This window comes from Callospermophilus lateralis, chromosome 11 (assembly GCF_048772815.1).
Source record: "Callospermophilus lateralis isolate mCalLat2 chromosome 11, mCalLat2.hap1, whole genome shotgun sequence".
NCBI classification, from domain to species: domain Eukaryota; kingdom Metazoa; phylum Chordata; class Mammalia; order Rodentia; family Sciuridae; genus Callospermophilus; species Callospermophilus lateralis.
Genome location: NC_135315.1, coordinates 97,210,815 through 97,225,312, shown reverse-complemented (window position 1 = coordinate 97,225,312; position 14,498 = coordinate 97,210,815). Strand labels below are relative to the sequence as shown.

Genomic DNA, 14,498 nt, shown 5'->3' with positions numbered 1-14,498 from the left:
AATCCCATCTTTTTTGCCATGGTCAATGGTTGGCATTCATTTTTATCAAAGCACAAGACAAGGTGCAGAGTGGAGGGGCCAGGAGAGTTTAGCCAAATAGAGAAGGTGGTTTAAATCCCTACCTCAGGGTGTAACCTGGGTTTTACAGCTCATGGAGAATAATACATGCACACAACAATGTACGCATGGATTCATGGGTCACCTGAATCGATAAATTCCTAAACAAATATGCAAATAAATGAATCATAAAATATAAACTATTTATATATAGGGAGTTATATCATGTTGCTTCCCATTCTTTGAATTTTAAATTTAGGAGATTTGTGGTAGAAATTTCTTATATGAATATTAAAACTTCCTTAAGGAACCATTAAAAATATCCTTTAACAAGCATATTTGTCAAGAATGCTCCTATCCTGTGGGCTTTGGTTTTGGTTCATCTCATTCTCCTTGACTTCTCTACATCTTTAAACAGGAAATTAATTTAGTTTTCCTCAAGTTGTAACACTGGTGTTTTCACTGAAATTGATCCATGCATCAGTAATACTTTTGCATATGATCCTGACATGTTGGACTATGGAGGTTTTCTATTCTCTCAGTAAGGAAGAGTGCATCTAGAATATCTCACTGCTATTATGATTTGGATCTTAAAGATCCCTAAAGGCTCAAGTGCTAATGGCTTGGTCACCAGCATGTGGTGCTACTGGAGGAAGGGAAAACCTTAGGAGATGGAGACCTAGTAGGAGGAAATTAGATCTTTGGGGCATGCCGGCCCTGGCCCCCCCTCTCCTTTTTTGCTTCCTGGTCACCCTGAGTTGACCTCTGTCAGGTACTCCTGCCACCATGATGTACTGTTCTACCCTAGGCTTAAAGCAACAGGGCCAAGTGACCATGGACTGAAACCCTTGAAAATGTGAGCCAAAATTAACCTTTCCTCACATGTTTGTTTTTTTCTTTTTTTTTAATCTCAGGTTTTTATGTCACAGTCACAGCAAACTGACAAACACAGTTGCCTTATGTGGATACTTTACACTTTTTGAGTGGATACTTTCCACTTTTAAAAAACGTGAGTGATCACCATGAGTTTGGGACCAAGTTAGTCAATTTTGTGACTAAATCAGGATGCTCCAATCTGTGGTTTTAGCTGTTTGAATTTCCTAGGATATAATTAGTTTCTGAATATACTTATCTCAAAATCTTACCTCATGAACTTCTTGAATTAGTGCTCTACTTGCTAAAATATCACCTCCATTTTTGAGCCTAAAGTCACAAATGCAAAAAAAAAAAAAATGTTTGTTTCAGAGTATGGTAAAGAAGGCTGATTATTAGATAAAGTTCATCCTGTTTATAGACCTTTATCCCTTTAAGACACAGCTGGTGCAGGGGCTTTGAATGTGTCGCATTAGGATTCATCTGGCTTCTCTGATAAGTGTTCTTCAGCAGCTTCCATGTGGAGGGAGTTCTGCAGATGCAGTTACAGCAGTCTTTCTCCCTCCCGTGGGATTTCACAGAGTGGCATCTCATCTTGCAGGCAAGATATATCAGGCATACACAGTTGGGGTGATGATTTCTGCCTAAAGTGGTATTTGCCTTTCTAGAGAGCAGGGAGCAGGCTTGTTGTGACCTCTTTGTCTCTGAGGACCCCCTCAGAGGAACTGTCTGGTTGACACTGAGCTCTGATATAAGCACCTGCTCATGGGTGGGCACACCTGATTGCTTGACCCCATGACTGACCTTTCACATCCTGCTAAATCCTTTTTGGCTGTGCGTTTCTTGCTGCACTCAGATTAGCTACAGAAAGAAAGACAAGGAGATGTAATGCATTTTTATAGTCCCCATTCTGGATGTTGAATGTGGCAGTTTATTTCCTGAACAGCTGTGTTGAAGGTCTGAGTGTGTTGGATACACTAAAGGCATCAGCATAGAAATGAAAAAGGAGATTGGCGCATTATATTCAAATCATCTTTCCAAACCTGGGAAGGATTTGGATTGTTCCACTGTTCAGTGGCATTCCGCAGGGGCTAGGAGTTCACCTAGAGGGGAAGGCTGCGATGTGCTGTTTTGTACATTGATGGACAGGTCAATACAGAGGGCATTCTTTAGTCAGTGCTCCTGCTCTTGTAAGACAGAAGGAATTGAGGAATCAAAGAAATGCCCCGAGGTGGAAGAGCATCCAGGATCTTGGGTGGAGTTCTTGCTTTTCTCCGCTTCTCACCATTAGGTTGCCAGATTCACGAGAGCACTTGATGGTGGACTGTGTACCAGATACTTTGCAGGGGTCATACATGCTTCATGTTGCTTAATGCTCATAGGAAACCTCAGGTGAGAGGGGCTTTTAAAAGAGAAGCACTAGTGTGATCCCCTTACCAGATTGTCATTGTTTCCCTAGCCAACTCCTTCTGGCTTTTCATAATCTAATAGTGCCATATCTCTGTAAAGAAATTTGAAGGTGTTTTTTTTTCAAGTGCATTATTCAGATCTTTAATGCATATGGGTATAATGGCAAACAATTATCATGGGTTTGATAGGTGCCAGTTTTTTTGCTAAGAAGTCCTCAAGTGAACATGTAAGATAAATATCATGATCCCCACTTTTAAAAATTGATGAAGAGAGGATAAGGGATATCCCCAAGATCACACAGACAGAAATCACAGACACCAGGACTTGACCTGGTGCCATCTCACCCAGAGCCAAGGCTTTAACTCTGATCTGCTAGCTTTCTTGGTGGCTTATTGTAAGGACAGAGAGAGCATTTCCACTGAACCCAAGCTCAAGAACTTCCTGTCTTGTCTTCATGATGGTAGCATACCTACTTCCCTTAGCAGTCTACTTCATAATTTTTAGCCTATTAATTGTGTTAAATTTCCAAAAACAGTGTTGCAGTAAAACACATCATTCTATGGAATCTAAATACATGAACTTAAAAAAATTTTGAACTGGACAACAAAACTTGATGTAATACCTGGAAATTGAATAACACTTGTTCAAATTAGATGCTGCTCGTAAGCAATTCACAAGTAATTGCCTAGGTCCTGGAAATGTCACCTCAAGTGAGTCTCAGAAATAAGGGAGATGGAGGCACACATTTACATCCAAGTACTTACAGGAAAGCAAAAGTGCCCTTTTTAAAAAGTTCAGAGCCTACCATGGGTATTCATGAGCCTGCAGCTTTGCCAAAGCTTCATCTTCATAATTCTAATAGCAGCAAGGCTCAGGGACAGAGAGTTGTGTTTCTAATCAGTTGATTTATTTGAGCACACTGGCAAGTTCAAAGTCATTTCAGGACCTCTTTGGTTGTCTTCTAAGTGAAGAAAGATTCCAACAAACAGAGATAATATCCCCCAGAAGCTGTGAAAGTCTGTCTAGAAATCAATTGTTAAGCTACCTATGGAGTTTAAAGCAGAAAGAGCTGTAATGAAGTAAGTTTCTGCAGTGGCAGAAAGGATGTATGTGCATTGGACTAGTGGGAACATTGATTATATACTTCTTGTATGCACATTGCTATATGGAGGAAACAAAAGTTTACCGGTAGCCCTGTAGAAATGTAATTGCCCAAGAATTCTCTTATAGGAATCCTCTTGATGTACACATGTGCAGAACTGGAAAAATAATGTGAAAATTTAATGCCAAATGTGATGGTTCCTCCCTTACACACCTGTTATGAGTCAGTGCTTTTTCCAAGCCTTCTGCAGGCACCTCTGCAAGGAGTGTGCCTGTTGGAGTTGGCGGTGGGACTTGGTGCAGTCTTGAGAGGTGCCTTTAAACTGAACTATAGTGTGCAGACATTCTCACTGAAAGGGGCTGTTCCAGTGGGCTCACTCACAGCTTCCATTTGAACCTTCTCTTACCTCAAGTACCAGGCTAGGCCTTGGAAAAATCCCTCCAAGAAGAGCAATAAATAGCACCATGTTAGCAGCACAGATGCCTTAATTTCCCAGCTGTGTGACTTTAGGAAAGTGATAGACACTTCAAAAATTTCAATTTCTTCATCCTCGAAAAGGGCCTAATAATCGTCACCCTTTGGTGGGAGAAATAATAAGATAATGGATAATTAAATCATGCCAAAATTTTTGTGCTGAGATAGGGAGTGTTCAATCAATGTTAACATTCCATTTGTTCCCGTTTTCCTTACGTAATTGAGGGAATTCCCAAGATCACAGCGTTAGTCCTAGAAGAGCTGAAATTTGAACTCAGTTCTTTCCGAATCTAGATCAAGCGCTTTTGCTAATATGGAATTGCTTAAAATTTCCAAAGTCTGACGATGTGCCAGGTATACTGTTGGGTTCCCATCGGTACATAGCTCCTCTCCTCCCAGAGTCTGCCTTCCTGATGCCTCTGAGAATACGTCTCCCATGTCACACAGTCCCTGACACTTTGGAACTCTGTTCTTGAGTCCCCAATGTGCTCCAGGCTCTTCTCTGACATGGAAATGGTGAGGCTGCTTAGGGTGGACATTGTGAGGAGGAGGTTTAAAGAGCAGAAAGCTTGTGTCTTCTGCTATCTGAGAAGGCAGTGACAATTGCAACCAAAGCAGCTGGGCCAAAAGAGCAGGGCAACTTCGGCAGGTCGCACTCTCCATAATGCCATTATTTCAAATGAGCGAACTTTTCAGAGTTTGAGCCCTTGAACGGAATCTCTGCTTATGATGCTTTTAAATTACAGAATTGTGTGTGTGACTTAAACTGTCTGTGCCTCAGATTCCTCATCTGTAAGGCCAGGATCATTAAAACATTGATTTCTTAGAAACTTTGTGGCTGGCATTTCTAATGCAGGGAGAAACTGAGCTAGTAATGTAAAAAGCCAATGTGTTATTTCCTTGGTGCATGCAGACTTATCTCTGTGTGCTTCCTCTCTTCAGAATAGCTAAAGGGTTAAAGGCATCCTAGTTACTGCTGTAGGTTTTTTCCAATCTTGTATCCTCTCAGCCTATCTTGAGGTTACCTGTAGACAGTTTGCAAAGCAGTACCTACCTGGGTCTCTGTATCTGAGGATGTTCCTTGACCAGTAGAGCCTGCCTGTCCATGCTCAAGGTGAGCCACAAGTGCCAAAAAGGTAGACCAAACTGTTACATAAATGAGGGCTAGAATTTGTAGATGAAACCTCAGTTTTCTTTTCTCTCAGAGATGATTCTAGATGTGTCCTACATCTCTTAGAGGTTTCTGACTGGGACCAAATCCTAGTTGTCCATAGCAATAGCCTGGTCACCAACTTAGCTTCTTCTCTTCTCTGTCTCACTGCCCCTCTGCAGCCTGCTTCCTGAGATCACTTTCCCAAAACTGCCTGCATCCAAATCCCTGTCTCAGGATCTGCTTTCAGAGGAATGCCAAGAGAAGGTGGATATGGTTTTTAAAGTAGGACTGTCTCCTGCAGATTTGGGCTCCATTATTACAGTGTTTAACCTTGAGGAGATGACTAAACATCTTGTTACCTCCATTTCCTCATCTTTAGGAAAGGCCTAGAGTGATAAAAGCGAAATGATACTTTTGTGAAGCTTAAGTGAAATAATGAGCGTCAAGTGCTTTGGGGCCATTGTGAGTGCTCAACAAATGTTAACTTTCATTTTTATTACTACAGATATCAATCTATGTAAATCTTTTCTAAATAGATGGCAATGAACCATTCTAGATAATTGCCGAATTTAAAAATTCTGGCAGCTTTCTCACACTTATTTATCGCTTGGATTTTAAAACTCTTTTTGACTTCCTGCTGGCCGATAATTTATACCTCTGTGTCAGCAGAGGAGACAGAGAGACATTAAGAAGGAACTGAGCTAGTAATGTAAAAAGCCAGGCTTCCTGTGCCTAAGTGGATGGTCTGATTCAGGCAGTGAGAGAGAAGATCATGAAAATTCATGCTCCTGGCACAGTAAGGTGACAGGTAAATGGTTTCTTAGAGCTTTACTAAAACTTTGAAAAATTCCATTGGCAGTGCCTGTGCCCAAATGTAAAATGGTATTTTAGGAAGAAATAGTCTAACAAGCATTTATTAAATGTCTATTGTGTCTCAGACATTCTGTGTCTATGCTTAGTTATTAAGACAAATGTGGCTTGATCTCTGCTCTCAAGTCTGGGGGAGACAGATATGGAAACATATATATAATAGTATAAAGTGCTATTGCCACACCAGAAAGGGCAAAGCACTCATTTAAGCTGAGGCAGAGAGGAAAGAAGGAAGGGTATTTTTCGATACTTATTCTAAAATAGTGGATGCTTTGCAACGAGAACCTCAAAGTTCAAAGTCAACCAAAGTGGGGAGCCAGCATTGAAGCCAAAGTGTTATTTGTCTAAAGCTCTTACCATTATATTAGGCTGTATTGGTGACAGAAGGAAAGGCTCAGTGAGCCCTACTTTAGCTGATAACAACAGATCCTGGTGATATTCTTGGATGTAGTCACAGAGCTCGAGGGCATACCGTGTTTAGAATTTTCTTTAAATTCCCTTCAAAAAAATAATGTGGAAACTGGGAAATTCATAACTTATGGGTTGAATAGTAAGAATAAAGGGGAGAGGCATCTTGATGACCTCTTTAAAGTGGTTTAAAGAAAATATTTTCATAAGCAATATCAAGGGCATATGATGATGGCATTATCAACACAAATCACATACACAAGAGTTTTGACTTTTACTTTATCATTGATTCACAACTTGAAATCATCTATTTTTTTGAGGTATCCTTCACTGTAAGGCAGAACTAGTCACCTCTTGTGATTTTTCAGATTATTTGGATATGGAACTAATGAAGATCTCATTTGGATGAGTCAGTTTCATGGGGTGTCAAGCAGGATTGGGCAAGAGAGTTGGTTGTTGGGAGAAATGGTCTAAAGAATCAATCACAGCTGAATGTCTAAAATACTAAACTCATCCTACCATAAATAAATAATGGCCTCTGCCCTTAGAAGATCAAATGAGAAAATTAAAACAAGGACATAATGAGTTTGCCTACAGTGACCCCAGAACTTTGTGATATTAAGAAAAAGAATGATGTTGATCAATGGGGAAGTAAGGACAAGAAACCAGCATTCATTAAGCACTTTGAAGGCTCTGGACTGTGAGTGATAATAGTCCTCTTCATAGTAGAGACCCAAATAGTGTTCAGTGCTTTACTTGAAGCAGCAGAAGTAGAAGTAGAACCCAAGGTCAGTGTTCAGCTCTGAGAAAACCAGTCTCTCCACATTAGACCATGTTGTCTTGATAAAAACATCCCAGAGGAGCTGGTATTGCTGTAATTCCAAGAAGAATAGGTGTGCAATATTGCAATCAAGTGATTAGAGATTGTCTCAGGAACACTGAAGTCAAGAGCAAATTCTTAGAGCAGAAAGAGCTCGTGATGCTGAGAGCCAAGGAAACCATTTGACTAGAAGAAAGAACATGAAGTTGGGAATTAGGTAGACATGAGGGAGGTCACTCTAGGACTCTGGCCAGAGAAGGAGTTTGCAGCCAGCACTGGGTTCAGGTTAATGCAATAATATTTTTGAATTCCTCTTTTTTCTGAGTCATATATTAGGGAACAAGGAAAGACAAGTCTCCATCCTCAAAGAGATGATAGTTTATGGTCTTAGATTTTAGCAAAGGACCCTTGAAAATTGATCCAATATTTGTGTTTGATCTAGAAGAATCCTGAAGGATGAGGGTTAATAAACATGACTGAAGTATCCAATATGGCAATCTGATTGCAATGGATAAAATATTCCAAGATCACTAGATGATGCCATTCCTATGGAATGAATGCCGTGTCAATGAGATGTGGGAAGTGGACAAGGACCTTGAGGATAGGCAAAAAGAAATGGACTCATTTGTGCAATGTGGCTGAGAAGTGGTGTTTGAACTTAGCTCTCGTGTCTCACTTAGGAGAGTGGGGAGAGGATTTTTTACATATTTCATTTAGTCTTCTCCTCTTTTAATTGGTTAATGAGGTAGAAACCAATATAAAGAAGAGAGCAGTGACTCAGTTAAAATCTGGGCTACCTTCTATGTGCTAGTCAGAGTTGTTAAAAATTGTTGGATTGAACAAATATGAGATACCCACACATCCTTCAGGGACTCAGAATCTAGGCATGGGACAAGAAGGTATTCTACAGGCAATTCCAGTGTTTGTAGCTGTAATTCTTTGATACCAATTATCTCAAATTTAGTGTATTTATTTGTGTTTTTTGTTACAATTGGAAAACAAGGCTCTTTCTGTTCTTTTTGTTAATTAGGTTTTTTTTCCATAAGAAAGGAATATTCAGGGATGCATAAATAGAGGTCTTTAGGGTTTTTTTTTTTTTTTGCTTATTCTTCATGATCCAATGATGCACAATGCATATCTCTTTTAAAGTGGGTTCCATTTGACACTGATGGGGTGGGGCCACTTCACTGTCTCCATGACTAGACTGTGTGTTTCCCTGGAGCAGAAACTATGCTATTCTTTGTGAATTCCTGTCATTTAAAACAGATTGTGGCTCATAGTTTAAAATTTATAAATATTTGAATAAAAGAATGCATGAAAAAATCAATGAAGGACTTTAATAGTTATTATTATAGTTTAGAAAGTAGGTTCAAGATAATCTAAGATAATAAAGCATTTTGGAAATGCTATATACATTTAGTATACACATTATATACATTTAATATGCATATAATAGAAAATGCCCAAAAGATACAACAGACTCTTCTACTTAACTGCATCTATGTCTACTAGATTGCCATTTTACAATTTTATTTTATTTTATTTTAAGTATCTACTCTTTGGCAGGCAATGGACTAAATATCTGGAGTTGTCTGCAACCACTTTTAAGTACCTACTATTTGCACGGGAATGCGTTTCTTGAAACATCCTGAAGACTGAGATATAATTGGGTCACTTATGCTATCAAAGAGTCACTATTCTTTGAGCTTACTTGTTTTGTAAATCAAGTGCTATTTCAGAAAAGAACACAGGAGGGCACCAGAGAACAAGGAAAAAATAAACCCCAAAACTAAAAAAATAAAATTTGAAACACTGAACTTCTGGCTCTGGAATAGAGACTTGTTAAATTTATTATCACTCTGAAGTGTATTTCTATTGTTTATTCTTTAAACGCTATGATGTATTTTTATACATATATACATTCATTTTCTAGGCAATGCTTTAAACTTGGGCAGATGTGTGTGCAAGACCAGAGGGGACACATGTAAAGACAATCCAAGGGGTGGCCTTGCACACTTGGTCTAAAATATTTTAATCTCTCTCCTTTGAATCACCTAGAACATTATTTATAGAGAGGAAACCAGTCCCCTGAACAGATTGCAAACCTACTGCTTCTCCAATTTGCCTAGTGATGCCTCTACTCCAGGACCCTGAACACACAACAGTCTCCTGAGGGTAGAGACCCAAGTGTGTTGTTTGAGAAAATAATGGGCTTAATTATTGATTTACTTCAATGTTCTCTGGGCCAAGAAAGGTGGCTACAGGGTACATGGGAAAGGCATCAGACACAGGCACTTAATTATGATTAGAATTTGAAAACTACTAAACCTGGCTTGCATGACAGAATTGTCTCAGCTCATGATATCACTGAGAGGTTGTGGCAGTTTATAAGTGATAGAGATCAACAAAAACCTATCTTTTTGGATTCAAAGGGCTGTGGACATGCGGGTTTGAAATATATGCTTGAATCTGTTCTGCTGACTCTGGAGACCTATGTACACATTTCTGATTATCTGGGAATTTCTGTGTTATATCCCGTCAACATCTCGAATTTTTGTTTTTGTTTTGAGGTTTTTGCTGGTATTTTGTTACAATTGAAAAGCAAAGCTCTTTCTCTCTTGACGTTTTAGTTTTTTGTTTTTCCCATATGACAGAAATATTCAGGACATATTTAAAATAGAGGCCATCAGTGTCTGTCTGTGTGTGTGTGTCGACGGGGGGGTTCTCCAAACCCACCTCCTTTTTACATCTAGAGAAGACAGCTGAAAACAGACCATTAATTGCCTGGGGAGATGCCACAGAAAGGGATTACAAAGTGACACTAGGAAACTGGTGGGAGATGGATACATTTCTCATTTAGATTTTTGTGATGATTTCATGAGTCTACCCACCTGTCTGACCTTATCGAATTATGTAATTTAAAAAATATGTAGTCTGTCATATGTCCATTATGGTTCAATTTAAAAGAAGACATTATACATAACATTTAACACCAGGTGTCTCATGGGCCCAGGCTGAAGATTTTTTTTTTGTCTTTAAAGTCACTAAAATTATTTCCCAGAATCTGGAATACCCATTCTGTTGCTAGTTCTGAAAATTTGGCCACATCACTGAGGTCCTTCATCTAAGACATAGGAGGACTGAAGTAGTCAATCATCTTGAAGGCACCTTCTAAATTTCTAGAGTTCCTGTGATCTCCATTTTGAAGGTCACTTCACAAATGTTTTGGAGGTACCTCCATTTATTCTGGCAGTATATCAATTGCATGTAATTTGACTGACCCTACCCTTGCAGGAGATGATGCCTCTACTGCTAAAAGATTCTTCTTTCATTGCATCACTCTTTGAAACAGCAGGGAACTATCTGAGGAAATGTTCCTTTATAGTAGAAGAGAAAAAGGCTGCTCAATTTTATTGTTTGGGCAAATTACCCATCTAAATTGCACATCACATGATAATGGCCTCCCAAACTCATGTTCCCATTTTCAGAATCTAACACTAATAGGATTTTTTGTTAGGTTCAAAATATTACAATTTTTAAAAAGAATGAAAGAACAATGAGAAATAGACATCATGTGAGGCTATAACAAAATTGGAAGGAAAGCAATCACTGGGAAATTCTCCACCTCATAGGACCATAAAAATGACACTGACTATACATAGTGGTGTTAAGGTTGAACTCGATGTTGCTAGAATTTTGTAAGCTTATATAAGACAGCCTAAATCTCATGGCCTAAAAAGGTTCCCTTGAGAGGAGAATTTGCTGGAGTTTCTCCAAAACCCGACTGCTTAAAATCCAAATGACCCCATGCTAGCCTTGCTTATCTCTAGGGAAGTTTCCTTAGCAACATAGCAGCATTGTTAAGTTACTTGAAGGAATGTGTCTTTAACATTGGTGTAAATCAGAGACTGAAGAAATAGAAAAAGCATTTACATTTGCACAATCAATTATTATTGGCATCTGGGTAGACTGTGGAATAGCCAGGATAGGAGTTGCTAATTATTCCTTTATCAATGTACATGGAATTGAATATGAAAAGGAGAAATATAGAGGAGACTCTATACTAGACACTTTTCCTATGTTAATTATCCCTCTTCATACTTTATTTTGCAACTTGGAGACAAGACTGAGGCTGAGAGATATTTAGGCACTTGTCCAGGGTCATGTAGCTATTACCTACTGGAGCAGAAATTTGAAGCTTAAATCCTGTGTTCTCTCTCAAACCCTGCTGGCTCACTATGGATCACGAGGCATTTGCATTATCATATGCCTGTTTCCCACCTGGCATTTTTAATGTACTGGTTTCTTTTTCTTAAGGGCACCCTGAGGGTCTTTATGAGAGATTATAAACTGTGTTGTAATCCTAGTGGCCTGTTATCTCTGTGAGCTCCAGGCCTCCAGGACTAGTAGATAATCCTGGGTGGACACACAGAAATCTCAATCTTTCTTTTTTTTTTTTTTTTTTTTTTGACTTTGGGTCTTATTTTTTTCCTCTAGGAAGCTTTTGCATTGACTGATGAATTTTGTAAGTTGAGTTGATTTGGGTTGAGTTATAAAGAATTCAGTTCTCCAGGACATTTTCTCCTGTGCATGCCTGGAACTTCTACCTCTTATCTAAATGCCCCTTGAGAAATTTACATGGCATATCCTTGGCTGCATGAAGCTGTCAGGAGTTGGGTTTGATGACCCCCCCAACCTCACTCCTGAGCTTGTAGGATTTATACCTCAAGTGCCAGTGTGATTTGTTTTCTAAGATAATAATCATTTGATTGTATCCCTCTTGGTAGCATGAGGGAAATCACAGTTCAAGTACAGACAGCCTGCCCCAGAGGTCACAGAACAGAAGCACTCATAGTCCAAATTGAGATGCACACCCATGTGGTTCATTAAATCATTTTTAAAGCACAGAGCAAAAGGCAAAGAGAAGTATATGCAAGTGATGAGCACATTTAGAACAGTGCACCCAAACTACCCTACCTGAACCTTTGGTTACACAGTAGTCATCAGTCTTCCCTGAGGTTGGGTGGTGGGTGTTAAAGAGCTAGAATTGAGGCTGAGAAAGGAATGCAAGCATTGGGGAGGTATCTGGGGCCATCCCTCCATAGCCTAAATGGACAGAGTGCAATTAAGTTTGGCCACAGCTGCAGCTGCCAATTACCCTCATGACCAGAGGAAGGTTTGATCTTTATGTCTTAAGCAGAGCTAAAACATGGAGCCAGAATGGGACCAAATGGGTCTTGCCAAAGGGTTGACCAGTTTAGGAATAGCAGTCATTGGTCACAAACTGTTTGAATTTTGTAAGTATTTAAGGGTAACTCGGTACTGTCATCCCTTTTTGTGGGCAAGTAACTTTCCTATTTGTTCCATTATTTTTATCTTTGCTCATTACACTTGTGCTTTTTTTTTACTTACTCTCATATGTTTTGGAGAGTACCCATTTGCTGTCCTATCTTGACATGCTTTATGAGCTTATTCACCCCCTTTGTTTTTGTTGTTGGCGATAGCAAAATTAAATAACCTTCAATAATACAGCCAACACTATAAACAGCCTGGAAAGACATTTTAAGTGGTCTTTTGGCCTAAAACATAAAACACAAAGCTGTCAGCACAACAGAAAGGTCCTAATAATCTTCGCCTGGCTTCTTCTCTAGACTCATCTCCTCTCTCTCATCCAAATGCCCTCCACTTCCTATACCATGTGGAACTTCTCATCGTCCCCAAGCTGGTTGGGCTCTCTTGGTCCCTGTACATGGCATGGAGTGTTCTTCCATGTCTCATCTGCATAGATCACTAGATCCTCCTCATCCCTGAAGGAGCATAATCATTGCTGTCTCTATAAAGTATTACTTGAACACTACTATCTCTTCCTACCCCAAACCCTAATCAGCGATCACGTGTACACACACATGTACTCCTCCTCTCTACATTCCTAAGATATAAAGAGCACACACTAGTATTAGAATACAGAAAACACTGTATTAGATCACCTAGGTGGCTATCTCCTTCATTAGACTAGAAGTAACTTTGATCCAAGGATGATAATTTTGTCCCCATGTATTACCCAAAGTTGAGCATATCATAAATAAGCAATAGTCATTTGATGAGTTATTGATTTAATGAGTATTTAATAACAAATAAATGAGTGTTATTGTGTAACCACTGGGTGGATTTTTTTTCTTTAGAATAAGGATGAGTTTTTACACTTGTCATATTAAAATTCAGTTCTTATGGAGATTATTTCCCCCTCATTTATTCCTTTGGACTCTTCTCCTTCCAATGTACTGTTTATTCTTATTACGAGAATTTCTATCACTAAATGCTTTTGTAATAACAAATAGTGCTAATCTGTTGGGCACATGTACCATGCTGCATATTAGAACTTGTCCTTCTTGTTCCAAGGGTGCTATATCAGTTCACCCTATAGCAGGAATAGTTGCTAGGATTATGGTTCTCAGGGAACAGCCTCAAACAAGATACTTAGATGCAATAAGCATATAACCAGCTTCTTTTCCTCTTTCCATGGTAGACAATAGTGGTTGATTCCCAATAAATTTCAATTGAAATATCCATAAGCTATTTTTATATGCATTCACATAAATACATGTCAAGTGATTATTATCTCTAGGACTCAGACCAGATTTGGGCAGCATCAACTCAAAATCAAGGGGAAATACATTGTAAAAACTATGAGGACTCACCTTGAATTTCTCTGGGAAATATTGTCTTCTCCTCAGACACTAGCCAGATCAGTCAATGTGAACTCATTGAATAATCAAATATCATGATATATAAATTTTCCCTCCTTTAGTGTCATGAGGACCCACATGCTTTTTCTTATCCTGGAATTCTTCTGTTGCCTCACACATTCAACCCTCATTGCCACCTAACCTGAGTATCAGTTCAAAGAAACATCTCTAGTTCCTTTACCAGGTTGCTTCCCCAAACCTTTCCCTTTGTTCCTCAGAAGTAGCACTAGTCACATAGCCCTTGTCTGAAGTCCTACCCACCACGAACACATTCATCATGAATCCAGAAGGTGGCATCCCTGTGCTATCTACTTGGACTGTCCAGTTCTCTGAAATGGACAAGGATCCTATTTTGGAGTTTGCATTCAAAATACCTACTATTAGGAAAAAAAGAGAGAAGGTTTTGGAAAATTAGAAATAGCTTGCTTCTGGGTCAGGGTGTAGAGAAAACTGTGAGGCTGTGTTCTGTCCACAATGGACCGATGTCAGGTTTGGTGGTAATAGGTCATCTTAGTAGATAGTGATCTGAGGAGACAATATAGCATAGCAATTCAGAATACAGGTTCTGTAGCCAATGCATGAGCT

At 39.2% G+C, this 14,498-nt stretch overlaps 1 protein-coding gene across 1 annotated transcript in view; it reads right to left on the bottom strand.

Annotated features, from left to right (window-relative positions):
• The window catches only part of LOC143410712 (protein ITPRID1-like), a 47,825-nt gene extending 33,615 nt beyond the window's left edge, over positions 1 to 14,210 (bottom strand). Inside the window, 3 exon segments of the mRNA XM_076871484.1 lie at positions 12,686 to 12,746; positions 12,863 to 12,974; positions 14,113 to 14,210. Of these exon segments, the coding sequence (XP_076727599.1) occupies positions 12,686 to 12,746; positions 12,863 to 12,974; positions 14,113 to 14,210 (271 nt within the window).
• Positions 14,211 to 14,498: the final 288 nt, after the last annotated feature.